This window comes from Pseudopodoces humilis, chromosome 2 (assembly GCF_049639895.1).
Source record: "Pseudopodoces humilis isolate 2021_Gansu_Grassland_sample_001 chromosome 2, ASM4963989v1, whole genome shotgun sequence".
Classification (NCBI taxonomy): Eukaryota; Metazoa; Chordata; class Aves; order Passeriformes; family Paridae; genus Pseudopodoces; species Pseudopodoces humilis.
The window spans coordinates 25359796-25372600 of NC_142201.1; the positions used below are offsets into that span (position 1 = coordinate 25359796).

At 42.8% G+C, this 12805-nt stretch overlaps 1 protein-coding gene across 1 annotated transcript; it reads left to right on the plus strand.

The window, feature by feature from the left end:
* Nucleotides 1-2821: 2821 nt before the first annotated feature.
* Nucleotides 2822-12792, plus strand: F7 (coagulation factor VII). The gene is made up of 8 exons (XM_005516593.3): nucleotides 2822-2998; nucleotides 5162-5322; nucleotides 5874-5898; nucleotides 5990-6103; nucleotides 7068-7208; nucleotides 9670-9776; nucleotides 10369-10489; nucleotides 10680-12792. Exons 1-8 carry the CDS (start codon nucleotides 2929-2931, stop codon nucleotides 11216-11218), a joined length of 1278 nt encoding a protein of 425 aa, XP_005516650.3. The 5' UTR covers nucleotides 2822-2928; the 3' UTR covers nucleotides 11219-12792.
* Nucleotides 12793-12805: the final 13 nt, after the last annotated feature.

Here is a 12805-nt window from a genome sequence, read left to right on the forward strand (position 1 = left end):
TCCCAGTAGATGGCTCCTGAAATACAAAGAGGACAGTGATGCTGGGAACACAGCGGGTTCGTTTCACAGCCAGAGGATCTATCAGACCAAAAACTGATACGAGGAAGTACAACAGAACCCAGGCCCCGAAGGCAACAGACACCAAAACTACAACAAACACTGCAAGTAAAGTATTGCATAACTCAGACCCGAGAGCAAGCACAACCACTCTGGTGGCAAGTAAATCAGCACTGTGACCAGTGACTATTAAACCAATGCAAGGAATTATTTTAAAAAACTTGTTTTAATACTCTGGTCAGATTGGTAATCATCTCAACTGTCCAGGCCCTACAGTGAGCATTAAGGGGGGGACAGTCATGGTTTAATTGCAGACAGTAACTAACTACCAGGCAACTGCTCACTCAATGCCAACCTCCCCTTGAGATGAGGAGAATCAGGAAAAATGGGTTGAAATAAGAACAGTGAAGTGAAATAACATATGATGATATTAACAGTAGTAATGTAATAATATTAGTACTATAAAAAGCAGAGACATAGAGAAAGAAAAAAACCAAGAGAAACAAGTGATGCACAATACAATTTTTCACTACCCACTGACCAATGCCTGTCCTACTTCCAAGCAGTGATCATCCCCTGCCAGCCAACTCGCTCCAGTTTATATATTAAGCATGACATTCTATTGTATGGAATAGCCCTTTCCTAGTTTGGGTCTCCTGTCCTGGCCATGCTCTCTCGTTGCTTTTTGTGCAGCTCCACACTGGCAGAGGATGAGACACTGAGAAGATCCTGACAGGAGAAGCACTGCTCGGCAACAGCTGAAATATCAGTGTGTTGTCCTTATCCTCACACTGAATCCAAACCACAGCACTTTACAAGCTACTGAGAAGAAAATCACCTCTATGCCAGCTAAAACCAGGATATTTGGGGTCTAAGACTGTAAGGAAGGGGAACTTTCCTTTAAAAGCACAGCTCTTTAAGCAGTGAACAGGCCCAGCTGAAGTTAGTAGGAAACACCTGTGTGATGAGATCTGTCAGTACAAAGTTCTTAAAGAGTTGGAATGTAGTCCTGAAGTGCTGAATCCTCAGTGATCCATCTCAGGTTCATCCTGATAGAGCCTACTTGCATTAATTTTTTTGGAAAAAGGATGGTCCCTATATCAACTGACCCTCATTCCTAGCACTTAGGCTTCTTCCTGGGCTCTAAAAATAGCTGTTTGGCTGCATTCCCAAGAAATAAAAACAAAACCTTTCAGGTTTAAGGGATGCCAGCAGGGGAAGGAAGGCAAAAGGAAAATACTGCATCAATCTGCTAAGGATGTACAGAATCTGCACATTATGAAGAAGGAGGTTGCTGCAATGTCACTGTGGAGTGGCAGCCACCCCACTGTCCCTGGCAGGGAGATGCCCACCCTGTGTAAGGAAATAAAGGGAGTGGGGGGTATAGGTGCAGACTCAGGCTGGCCTCAGGCAGAGAAGGCAGAACTTCATTCTCTGAGCTGCATGACTCATGCAGATAGATGGGGCTAGATCATTCCCAAGAAGATGAGATAAAAATAAATTTTCAGGCTTAGTTTTGCTAATCTGAACATGCACTTGCTATTTTCAACTCACTGCCACAGGCAAGTGAACAAGGAGTAAGGGCTGTGTTGGCAGGCTGAGAGGTATGGAGAGGGTTGCCAAAAAGCAGCAGAGGGCTGCTGTAGCTTCTTTTGCATTTCAGTAACTGGCTTTCTTCCTCTGCCTGGGACAGGACACGCCATCTGTTCCCAGCCATCCCAGGAACTGGGCTGCTGGGAATTAGCCAGGCTGTGATCCAGAGAAGTGCCTGGATACTGCCTCTTGGGAAAGAGATTTCAAAGCAGAATATCCAGCTGTGTGTACTGCCCCTAAACAAGAGGACTGCATGGAAACAACAGCCAGGAGCCTGACTTTCCTAAGCAATCACAACTTCTGCAAGGAGTTATGCTGAGCGTTGGCACAAAGTGAAAATCCAGCTGTTGATTTCCTTTGCTGTAGCATTCAGATGCAGAGCTGACCCTCCTTCCTTTCCAGGCAGGAAGGGGAAAACAGCCTGGAAAACTTAGCCTTCAGCTAAGTTTCAGCTTCACTTCTCATAGACAAACATGCTCTTTACCTTGCTGCTATCTTGAGTAAATATTTCCCCAAGAATGTTGTCAGCTCTCCAGTCTGATGCCATTAATTGATTTCCATTAAATCAGGGGATTGCTTATGTTCCAGATGAAGCACTGTCTGCAGAATGGCCCCTCAAGCCCTGGCAGTTCCTAATGAAGTACAACATGAATCGGCTCAGCACCACTTCCAGCTGGTACAACCTGTGCAGGCCACACGGGTCTGGCAGCAAAGATGGAGGGAACCAGTGTAGGGTGTCTCTTGCTGGTTAATTAGTGTCTCCAAGCAAATTCAGAAAGAAGTGCGGAATTTCAACTGGTGATAGAAAATTGAGAATAGATGCCAGTGGTACAATCATACTCCAAAGCACTGAAAGGCCATACCTTGACTGCAGATGCAAGATAAATGTCACATCACTTCTCTCTGCATGTGGCACTATGTGGCCAAATTACTGACTGTCCTATGGACTCAGGATCCCAGTATTCATGTTTCTCATGGAAAAGGTGTGTTAAATGGAAAATGCAGGCTGGGGTAGCAGCCTGTGTAACCAGTATAGCTTTTGCCCAAGTCAGGAGAGCACACTCCAAACCCAAGCTCCCTGTTTCTGTGAAAAGGGCACACTGCAGGATTTGCATGTGCCCTTCTGCTCAGCTTGCCAGGCTGTCATGGATCTTTTGCTGTTTCCATGACTTGCTGGCCCCTCCTCTGGCTCCAAGCATTTGAAGCTGAGCCCTTTGGCCAAACAGTCCTTGTTGAAATGTCAATACACTACCAGAACACTGGCTTTCAGGGTTCATCATGATTTCCAGGCAGTATATGGCTTTGTTTCTCTGCTTTCTGCTACTGATCCCTCTTTCTCTGGATGCAGGTATGTTGTAAGATATAGCTGTAATTATATTTACTAGCAATGGACCTCTTTCCTCTTTCCTGTTACTGAGGTGATTTCCACTGCAAGTTTTGAGCACTGTTGCATGTTTGTTCTGTCTCCTGCTGTGCCTGTGCATTAGCTCTAATTTACTCTCAGCAATGGCTCCATACACTTGTTCTGCCAACTAAGGAAAAACACCTCTAGACTGCTAAATTAATTTGTTATCTTGGTGCACAGACAGCAGGCAAACCACCAGCTGTCTATGTGAAGAAAGGAATTGGAATTTACTGCTATTTCATGCAGAACTGGGACATTTTTCAAAGCAAAGCATCAGTACCCTGTCATTCAGCTGATGAGTAATTAAAGTGGGGAGGATCCACCCTATTTCAGTAGAAGGCAGAGAAGAGGTAGCTTTTCAGTTGCTCAGTGTATGTCCAAAAACCAGCTCCCACATTAATAAAGCAGATCCAGTGCCCTCAGATTCCCCATTAGCCATGGACTAGGTCTTGTTTGTTACAGTGAGGAAAGGAAGAAAAATAGGTAGCAAAGTCAGAAGTGATCCAATAGAAATAAGTGGATAATGGCAAAATGAGTGGATGGAAAACCCAAGCCACGTGCTCAGGCATGGTCCTGTGTCAGAGTCTGTGCCCATGCACTGGTACATGTGCCATGTATCTGCAGTATAAGGTTAAATAAAAGCTTTTAAGAAAGCCATATCAAATGCATTCAGCCTGACTGAAATCAAGGCAGAAAGACACAGCTGACATTCCTATAATGACCAAATGCTTATGAAGCACCCAGGGATGAATTATTATTCTTCTAAGTAACTTTGAAATACAGGGGATAATTACCACTATTCTGCATGTAATTCAGCAAATATCCTGAATTAGTGACAAATGTTTATGGAGACATATCACTTCAGACTAAACTCTCTCAGCATTTATAGTTTGGTGTATATTGGTGATGCCACATGAGTCTGTCTTTCAGCATCCCTCAGGGCCCTTTCAGCACGTAGAACATAACTCCCACTCTTTTGGAGAGACTGTCCTGGGGAAAGGCAGGAGATATGCATCAGCCTCAATCCCCAAATCTACCCACAAGCAGAAGTGAAGTAGTTAAAGTGCTGAAATGTAAGCTGTCATGAAGCTCCAGAAGCTCCCCTACTGACATAAAGGAGAAAAAAAGAGAAAAATTAATGATTTCAAGACTTTTTCTGTGTAGTGCATGGAGCACAATTACACGTTGGCACTCAGACTTCTTGTTCCTTAACCTGAATTACACTGGGAGAGCACAGCTGTGTGATGTGCTTATATCCTGAGGCTGAGGAGCAGGTCAGCATGGGGACAATGACATTAGTGTTTCCAGTGCACACTTCTGCCAGTTGAAGTGGATGCAGCTCTAGGAAGTGAGCTCTGCTGAGGCCTGATATCAAACCTGTGCACCCAATATCTTTCCAAAGCATGGTAGAGACATACAAGACCCCTTTCATGGCTGTAGTCTGTGGTGATGGCAAGAGCCAGGAGCCATTCACAGGCTCCACTAGGAAATGCAGTCAGCATTGTCCAGCCTTCCTATGTACCTTAACATAACCTTTTCCACAGAAGAAAATAAAAGTTAATCTATTAAAGCAGTGGTCCATAAATTGTGGTCTACTAGTGGTGGGATAAATCCCCTCTTCAGGTCCCACAAGTGGAGGGGTGTGAATGTGACATATGACTGGGTGAAGGCATGACTATGGTCCACCTGTCACTGTCACTGACTGTATCAAGTACAGAAAAATCAGCTTTTACCATGTACACCAGTGCTAGATAAAGTGACACAGGCTCTCCAGCTGTGACAGCTGTAAGAAACTGCTGCATATGTTAGGATGCATATGAGATGCAACATGGGTCACTGACATGCATACAACACACACACATACCCCTCTCTGTTGTAACACGTCATCTTCTCCTAAGCTCCGGGATCTCAAATATTCCTGTGCTGTCGCTTTACTTGTGAGGCCAGCCAGAGGAAGGATACTCTTTCACATCTATCCATTTATTTTCAAAATGTCTCAGAAAATGCTTGGGAAGCAGAAAATCTTTCAGGGGAAATCGTCCCCCCATCCTCTCTGTCTGGCAAGTGCAGCTGTATGACAAAGAGAACATGCTGCTGTTTTTTCAGTCTTTCTAAAGCAGGAAGAGGCAAGCAACGTTTTGCAAAGACATAGACGAGCCAACAGCTTCTTTGAAGAGCTAAAACTGGGGTCACTAGAAAGAGAATGCATAGAAGAAAAATGTTCCTATGAGGAAGCAAGAGAGATTTTCCGTGATATTGAAAGAACAGTAAGTAACACAGGGCTGGGTGAGCACTCATTGTCTTAAGGACTCTCCCTGCTCAAGGGTGTGCTTTGACACTTTAAAACACCAGAGTTAAAAAAGCACTTTGTGTCCTGCTGTTTGCATTATCCTTTTCTATTTACAGGGGTACACAGTAGCAATGAATTGCAGGAGGGCACACTGCATGGCAATCCCAAGCAGTAACCATCTAGGGGATGGTGGGAAAATGGATCTCCCCAAAACCCCCAGTAATGCCTGCCCTGACAACACCTTAAATTATTGTATTGTGCAACATTTTTTTCAGTCAATCCCACCTCAGCTATATAGAGCTTATTTATGTATGACCCATTTATGTGCATTAAACAAGGCCCTTCTCTGTTAGTATATTAAAACAATGTACAATCTAGAAAATAGAATACTGTATGGATATTAACTGCCACAAACTATAAAGAAAGAAGTGGCATCCCTCTGACTGTCTGTAACCCATCCTGTGCAACAAAGGCTGTAAGACTTGAATAGATTCTTTTTTAATTAAATATCACATTTTTTTCTTCCAGGAAGAGTTCTGGCACATCTATTCTGGTATGATCATTCAGGATGTTCTAACAGCTGTGGAACACTCCCACTGCTGCAGCTCTTTGCGTGAGCTGGACTGACATTGAATGTTTTACAGACCCTAATCAGTGTGCCTCCAACCCCTGTCAGAATGGTGGGATTTGTGATGACCAGTTTCAGGATTATGTTTGCCGCTGTCCTGTCGAATACGAGGGCAAAAGCTGTGAAAAAGGTCAGCAGTGGCATAACTTAACAAAATAAAAATGCTGTTATTAATTCAAATGCAAGGCATTCAGATAAACAGTAGCAGTCATTATAATTCAGGATTTGGACTTGCTGATCCTCATTGGTCCCTTCCAACTCAGGCTATTGTATGATTCTGTGATTCTGCATCATTCTAGCTGTGACAGCTACCATTCATACCACTTTTGGTGTTGTGTGATGGATCTAACCAGATAGCAGTCAGGCACTGCAAGGCAGCAAGATACTTAGTGCCCTATAATGACTGTGGGGAAGAAAAAAAAAAAAAAAAAAAAAGGAAAATTTGCATTTGTGCATCATCTGAGAGAAAAGGAAGAACTCTTTCCTACTCAAGTGCTGAAGTTATTTTGACTTAGAAGCTCCATGTAGTATATAAGTGAGAGCTACATTGTATATGCATGGTATATGTACATTGTATATGTATATACAAAACCCAAAGGGAAGGGTCCAGTGGTTGATAAAGTTAATACACACCTTTCCACTAATTTCTGAGGATGCTGAACATTAAGTGTTATATCCTCAGAACACAGTCTGGACAAGGGCTAGTCACTCATCAAGTCTAGGCAGACAGTCTCAACAGCCATCCCAGAACATCCTCCTGCTAAATGGCAAAATGTCAAAGAATTACAATTTTTCAGTCGTATTTTACAATGGTTACCACACAATTACAATATCTCCATTCTTAAGACAGCTCGGGTACTGTATTAATGCTGATTGATTTAATTTTAGGTATATATTTCTTAAGCAAAGCCTATTCTCCCCTAATCCCTGGAGACCCAGGCCTACTGAACTTTTGATGGAAGGCACTTTTGATGAAGTTGCTCTGCATAAGTCACAGAAATCTTTTTTCCTGCCTTGCATTCCTGTTGCAAGTTATCAATGTTAAGCACAAAAATCCAAGTCTTGAATCTTAAATGCTCTTTCTCTGACTTCAGCTGTGGCTGACAAGCTGAAGTGCATTTTTTACAACGGTGGCTGTGAACAGTACTGTACTGACACACAGTCCAAAAAACGACTGTGCTTCTGTGATGATGATTACACTTTAGGGGGTGACGGCGTGTCCTGCATCCCTCAAGGTAAGACACTACCAACCTAAAGCTAAGCCTAAGCCAGCTCTAGAAGAAAAGTTTTCAATGTGTACATGTCAGGACATGCATAATCCTCAGATAGCAGCTCCTCACCTCCATGGGCAGAGTCCCACACTGTACATTTGGCTTCTGGTGCAAGTTAGCCACCCCAGAAAAGCAATTGTCAGCATGACCACCAAGCAGAGATCCTTTTGGACTTCTCCTAGAAGAAGTCTACCCCTCTGGAATGTGGGAAATTCAGGTTTGACCATCCAACCTGCTTAGAGCTAGGAGGGAGCTGAACCTGTCTCTTCCTTTGGGAGCACATTCACTCAACATAGTTGAGTAGAGAGGAACTGAGCAGTGGAGACACTGCTCACTCCTCACCATGTGATCTAAATAAAGCAAGGAAGCAGGTGGTCAGGGATTTGGGGTCAGGCTGAGGGATATCTGGTGAGTGGAGGGCCTCTGGGCCTCACAAGTCCTTCTGTATTAGCTTACACTCACAGTAAGAAAATACTTTGGGGGCAGATTTGTTTTACTGTTGTCTCTCCAATCTGAAATTGTGACTAGATTTTATAACTGTATTTATTTCAGCACAGGAGTCAAGAGAGGAAGAGGCCTATTAAAACCAAAAAGAAAATCAGTTAACCCACCCTTTCTTTCCTTCCTTTCCTTCCTTTCCTTCCTTCCCTTCCTTCCCTCCCTTCCCTCCCTTCCTTCCCTCCCTTCCCTCCCTTCCTTCCCTTCCTTCCTCTCTTCTTCCTCTTCTCCCAGTTGCTAGGAATAATACACTTCTCATATTCCTATAGACACTATAGTTAGTATTTCTTTCATCTAGCAAGGTAAAATTCAACTGGGACTAGGGTAGTGCAAGTTAATCTTTTTGCCAATACATAAGCTGGCACCTGACTCTTTTGCAGATGCCTACTTGAATTACTTTATTAGAGGGAAAAGGAGACCCCTGGGGATATGAGCATGACAACATAATGGACAGAGCCACAGGAAGCATGCAAAGTAATTCTGAGGGGTGGTGCCCCCCTACACATACCTCAATGGAGCAGTCATGCACAGAGCTGGTAATGACAACCTAGCTCCCAACAACAGCAATTTCATTAGAAAAAAATGTCTACTAATGTGCTTATCCCTTATTAACAGATTCTGCAATAACACGTGATGGGAAAGCCGCTTTTGTTAAAAGCTGAGAACAAAGAATTCAAAATTCCTCACAGGCTTTTCAGTGCATCTTTCCCTGCAAGGAAGATCTATTTGTTGCTGCTTGCTTCTTGAGGACCAAAATAGCCGTAGAATTGAGCACATGTTGCAAGTAGAAAAAACTGTGTAACTGCCAGGCTGACAGTCCCCTCACTGTCCCTCTGTCATCTCCCACAATGGCACAAATTTGTGTTGCCCTACACACAGCACTAGAGACTACAGGTGTTATGTGTTATCTGTTTAATCTTTCACCAGCTGCCACCAGAAAGTTAGTCCTGTTTCTCCATACCTCATGTGTACCTGTAAAACCTTGATGCTGTCTTCATGTCAGCTGAAGTACTTACAGCTCCATGGCGATGTTGCATGCAGCTCAGCAGAGACTATAGGACCCTGGCTCCCAAAGAGATAGAAAAAGAGCACTGCTCCTCGCAGTGCTGTCACACAGTGAAGTGACTGCCAGACAGAAGGGCTGGTGTGTTCAGTCACAGCACAGACATGTGGCACACAGAGACCCCCAAGGGCAGACCTTCTTTACAGGAAAACTTGGTTGGATGAAGGATGTACCAAAACCACCAAGACTTCCTCTGCACTACAGCTTAACTGCAAGTTCAGTCAGGATTTGGGTCTCTTTACTGCCAGTCTTTACATGCTAGCTCAGGCAGAACAGAGATGTGCAGTCTGGAATAATCCAGCATGCTCTGGATGCGTGCAAACAAGGTAGTCTGGGAGAGGCACACCAGAAGGCAGTGTCTGCTCTTGGGACATCTTTGGCTCTGCCCAAACAAAGGCTGGCAAGATGTACAGCCCACGATTACACCTCTGTCTCACCCTGTGCACTTGTTACAACTGACTTAAAGTAAAGACTTAAATGTGGAGACTACAGAGCTTGTCAGGGTCACTTCTGCACTCCAGCCTGCAGCCTACCTCATTGTGTTGATGTGTATCTGAAGCAGGTTTATTGTTTGCAAAGACCTATGGTAGGTGACTATGTGTCAATATGCTCTAAGGGCCTGAACTCAAATTGTAAGAGCATTTCTGGCTGTTTCCAAACAAAAAAGACTACTTACCTGCTGAGCTGCTTTACGTTATTTTTGAGAATCCATGCTCCTAGACTAGAAATCAGTTTTTCAGCTAACATAGCTTCACTGAAGATATTGCACATTTTTGCTGTGAATTCAGTACAATAAAACCCCACTTGATGCCTTTTGTTGTTTTGGATTTTGGTTTTTTTGGTTGTTTGTTTTTTTTTTCCCAGTGAAATACCCATGTGGAAAAATACCAGTTCTGGCAAAAAAAAATTCAACTGTACACGGGAGAATAGTAGGTGGTTTCATCTGTCCTCCAGGTGAATGTCCATGGCAAGTGAGTTTTCAAAAATCTTTCATTGCTTTTATTTTTAAAATTTCCTTATGAAATCATTACCTTAAATTTATTGTTTTAAATCTGTGATGTTAAAAATTCATAAGAAGTGCCATGTCTTGATAACCAAATTCCTTCTTCATCCATAGCCAGCAGATCCACCTGCTCCACTTAAAAAACTCCCATCATCCACCAGCATCTCCAACTTCCCCTCTTTCTAAGCTGCCTTAAAAGTAAAGCTACCCCATGACATTACCATAGCATTGTTCTGGAGTATCTTGTTTCATAGGAGTAGAGTGGAAGCACAGCTGTCTCTCTTTCCTGACCCCTTAGTCCTTAACTTTACTGCCAGCAAGAATTTTAGTTGCAGCTTCCAGGGATACACTCTGGGCCATAATATGCAGGGTCCATTCCACAAGATGAAGAAAATGTCCGTGGGAAGACTTCCCCTGCAAAGTTCTCCATGCAGTCAGCATGGTACTGTCGAACACAGCTGCATAAAGGGACAGGAAGAAGCAATATGTAGCTCATCTCTATGGTGAGATTTATGTCAAGCACATTTGATGTAAGACATAAATCTGCTTTATGTTGGCAGGCCCTTATAATACAGGATCAGAAAGAAAAGTGTGGTGGCACCCTGCTTTCCCCAGAGTGGGTGATCACTGCAGCTCACTGTTTGGAGTATACTCACCCTAAACAGCTTCGGGTGAGACTGGGTATGTATCTTCCCCTCCTCATCTTGTCAAGGTGGTAGCAGCTTCTCATCCTGATAAAATTAGGGTAGAAGGCTTTGGCATTACAAGGTAATCGTCCTTAGAAGTGTCAGACTAGAAATACCCTATATTCTCAAACTTCCAATGAATCAAGGAGCTACATAACATGGCCTGCAATTAATAACTTTTCCAGGTGAACACAAAATAAATGTTGATGAGAAAACTGAGCAAGAAAGTGGAGTCTCCAGGATGATCATTCATGAAGAATACATGAATGGACACGTCAATAATGATATTGCCCTCCTGAAGCTGGAAACACCGGTGAATCTCACTGACTATGTGGTGCCAATATGTTTGCCTGAGAAAAGATTTGCTGTGTATGAGCTGTCCACCATCAAGTTCTCCACAGTAAGCGGATGGGGACGCCTAATAGATGGAGGTGCCACCTCTTCTGTTCTGATGAGAGTTGATTTGCCACGTGTAAAGACACAAGAATGTGAAAAGGAGACTGGTTTAAATATTACAGAGAATATGTTCTGTGCAGGAGACCTGTCTGGGGTTAAGGACTCCTGCAAGGGAGACAGTGGTGGTCCTTATGCTACACAGTACAAGAACACTTGGTTTCTGACTGGGATTGTCAGCTGGGGAAAGGGCTGTGCTGCTGAAGGCAGCTATGGGGTTTACACAAGGGTATCCAAATACATTGACTGGTTGAGGAAGCACATGGACTAATGATGTTGAGCCACAGCTCAATAATTCCAGGCTGTGTTATTGCTGCCCAGTCCCTCTGTACCATTTTCCCATCAAAAGATCCCTTCATTATCTTTGATATTTGATACATACCCACAACACTATTAAAGATTCAAAGTGAGCCTAAGGCTTACTTGAACACGTAAAATAACTTCCCTCTTGTGTTGTTTGTAAACTTGTGTATCTTGTCAAGCAGGCAGAGAATGACCATAACAAATCAGACACAATGTCCCTTCTGTTCTGCATCCATTTCTGCTAAAGGTAAGAACTAGATGCTGAGAGGAAGACTGCCAGCAACACATCATGCAAACCATAAGCCTTCCTACAGCTACTATCTCAGCTTCTGGTAATCAGAGAAATACAGCCTTCCTGAGACAGAAGTTGCATTAGATTGAACAGTCATGAATGAATGTCCGTAAACATGTGCAATTTCCTTTGAACACACTGATGCTTCTATCTGTCATAAATTCCTATGCTATGGGCCCTGTAATACAATGATGAAATAGCAGAAACAAAAATAGGCAAGGTGTTTCTTTTAGCTTATGTTAAAGCAGCTTTCTCCTGCAGTTGCAGTGGCAACAGGGAGATTTGAAGGGGAGAACTGCAGACACTCTCCAGGACTAGAAACCTGGGAAAAGGTTGATTCCATATTTACAGGTCTGCTATGAAACTTGATTTAAATCTTCTTGCATCAAGCGTTATTGCTGTTAAGCTAGTATACTTACACAATACTTAACCCTATATTTATGAGTGGTAAAGAATACCACTGATTTAATCTTATCTTTGCCTTGGTATTATGTTTGTCAATATTATGTATTATTTATGTTGATACAAAGAACACAAATGAAATGTTTATCAGCTGTCCAGTATAATCTCAATTGTATTCTCTATCCTGAGATCTAAAACCAGAACAGGGTAATTGTATACCTCTCTGCAAAATGCTGACCAAAGACCATTCACTAAAGTCTTAAGGCATAAATGGTAGAACCTGAAGCTCTCTGAAAACATATACCATTCAAAAATGTACTTTCTAACCTTAGCATGAAATTGAAAAGGTGAGGAAGATAAAACTGAACTAGGAGATTAGAACACAGTTTAACTAACTCATGCAGAATTTATGGTCTAGATTGTTCAAATAATGCAGAATATCAACTCAACCAAAAAAGCTTATCAGCAAGTAGGGCACGATCATACTTTATTATTAGGGGAAAACATTGACACTGTATGGTACATATACCATGCAATACTGAACATCCTATAACCTGTTTTACTGACAGAGAAGGAAGTCTTACTGTTCACTTAGGTAATGAACTGAACTGAGAAAGGCAGCAAAGAGACCTGAAAAACAAGAGATGTTACACTATATATACATACATGCATTAGAGGTTCTCCTTACTCCTAAAAGAGAGACCACTCTCAAGGAGGAAGGTGACTCTAAGTAGTGACCAGCAAATAAAGCCTCATTTTCATTTAGATAAGGTGCTCAGCACTGCAAAACTATCCCTGAGGACTCCTCAAGGTAGAATCGTTTGTGTTTTCCATGATCCACAACATGATTTATCCTCTGTA

What these genes read in the sequence shown, in the direction of transcription:
- F7 (XM_005516593.3), top strand. Translation starts at nt 2,929, where the DNA reads ATGATTTCCAGGCAGTATATGGCTTTGTTTCTCTGCTTTCTGCTACTG. An exon ending in TCCGTGATATTGAAAGAACA is followed by an intron (nt 5,323 to 5,873) that starts GTAAGTAACACA and finishes TTTTTCTTCCAG; the next exon opens with GAAGAGTTCTGGCACATCTA. An exon ending in GTTCTGGCACATCTATTCTG is followed by an intron (nt 5,899 to 5,989) that starts GTATGATCATTC and finishes AATGTTTTACAG; the next exon opens with ACCCTAATCAGTGTGCCTCC.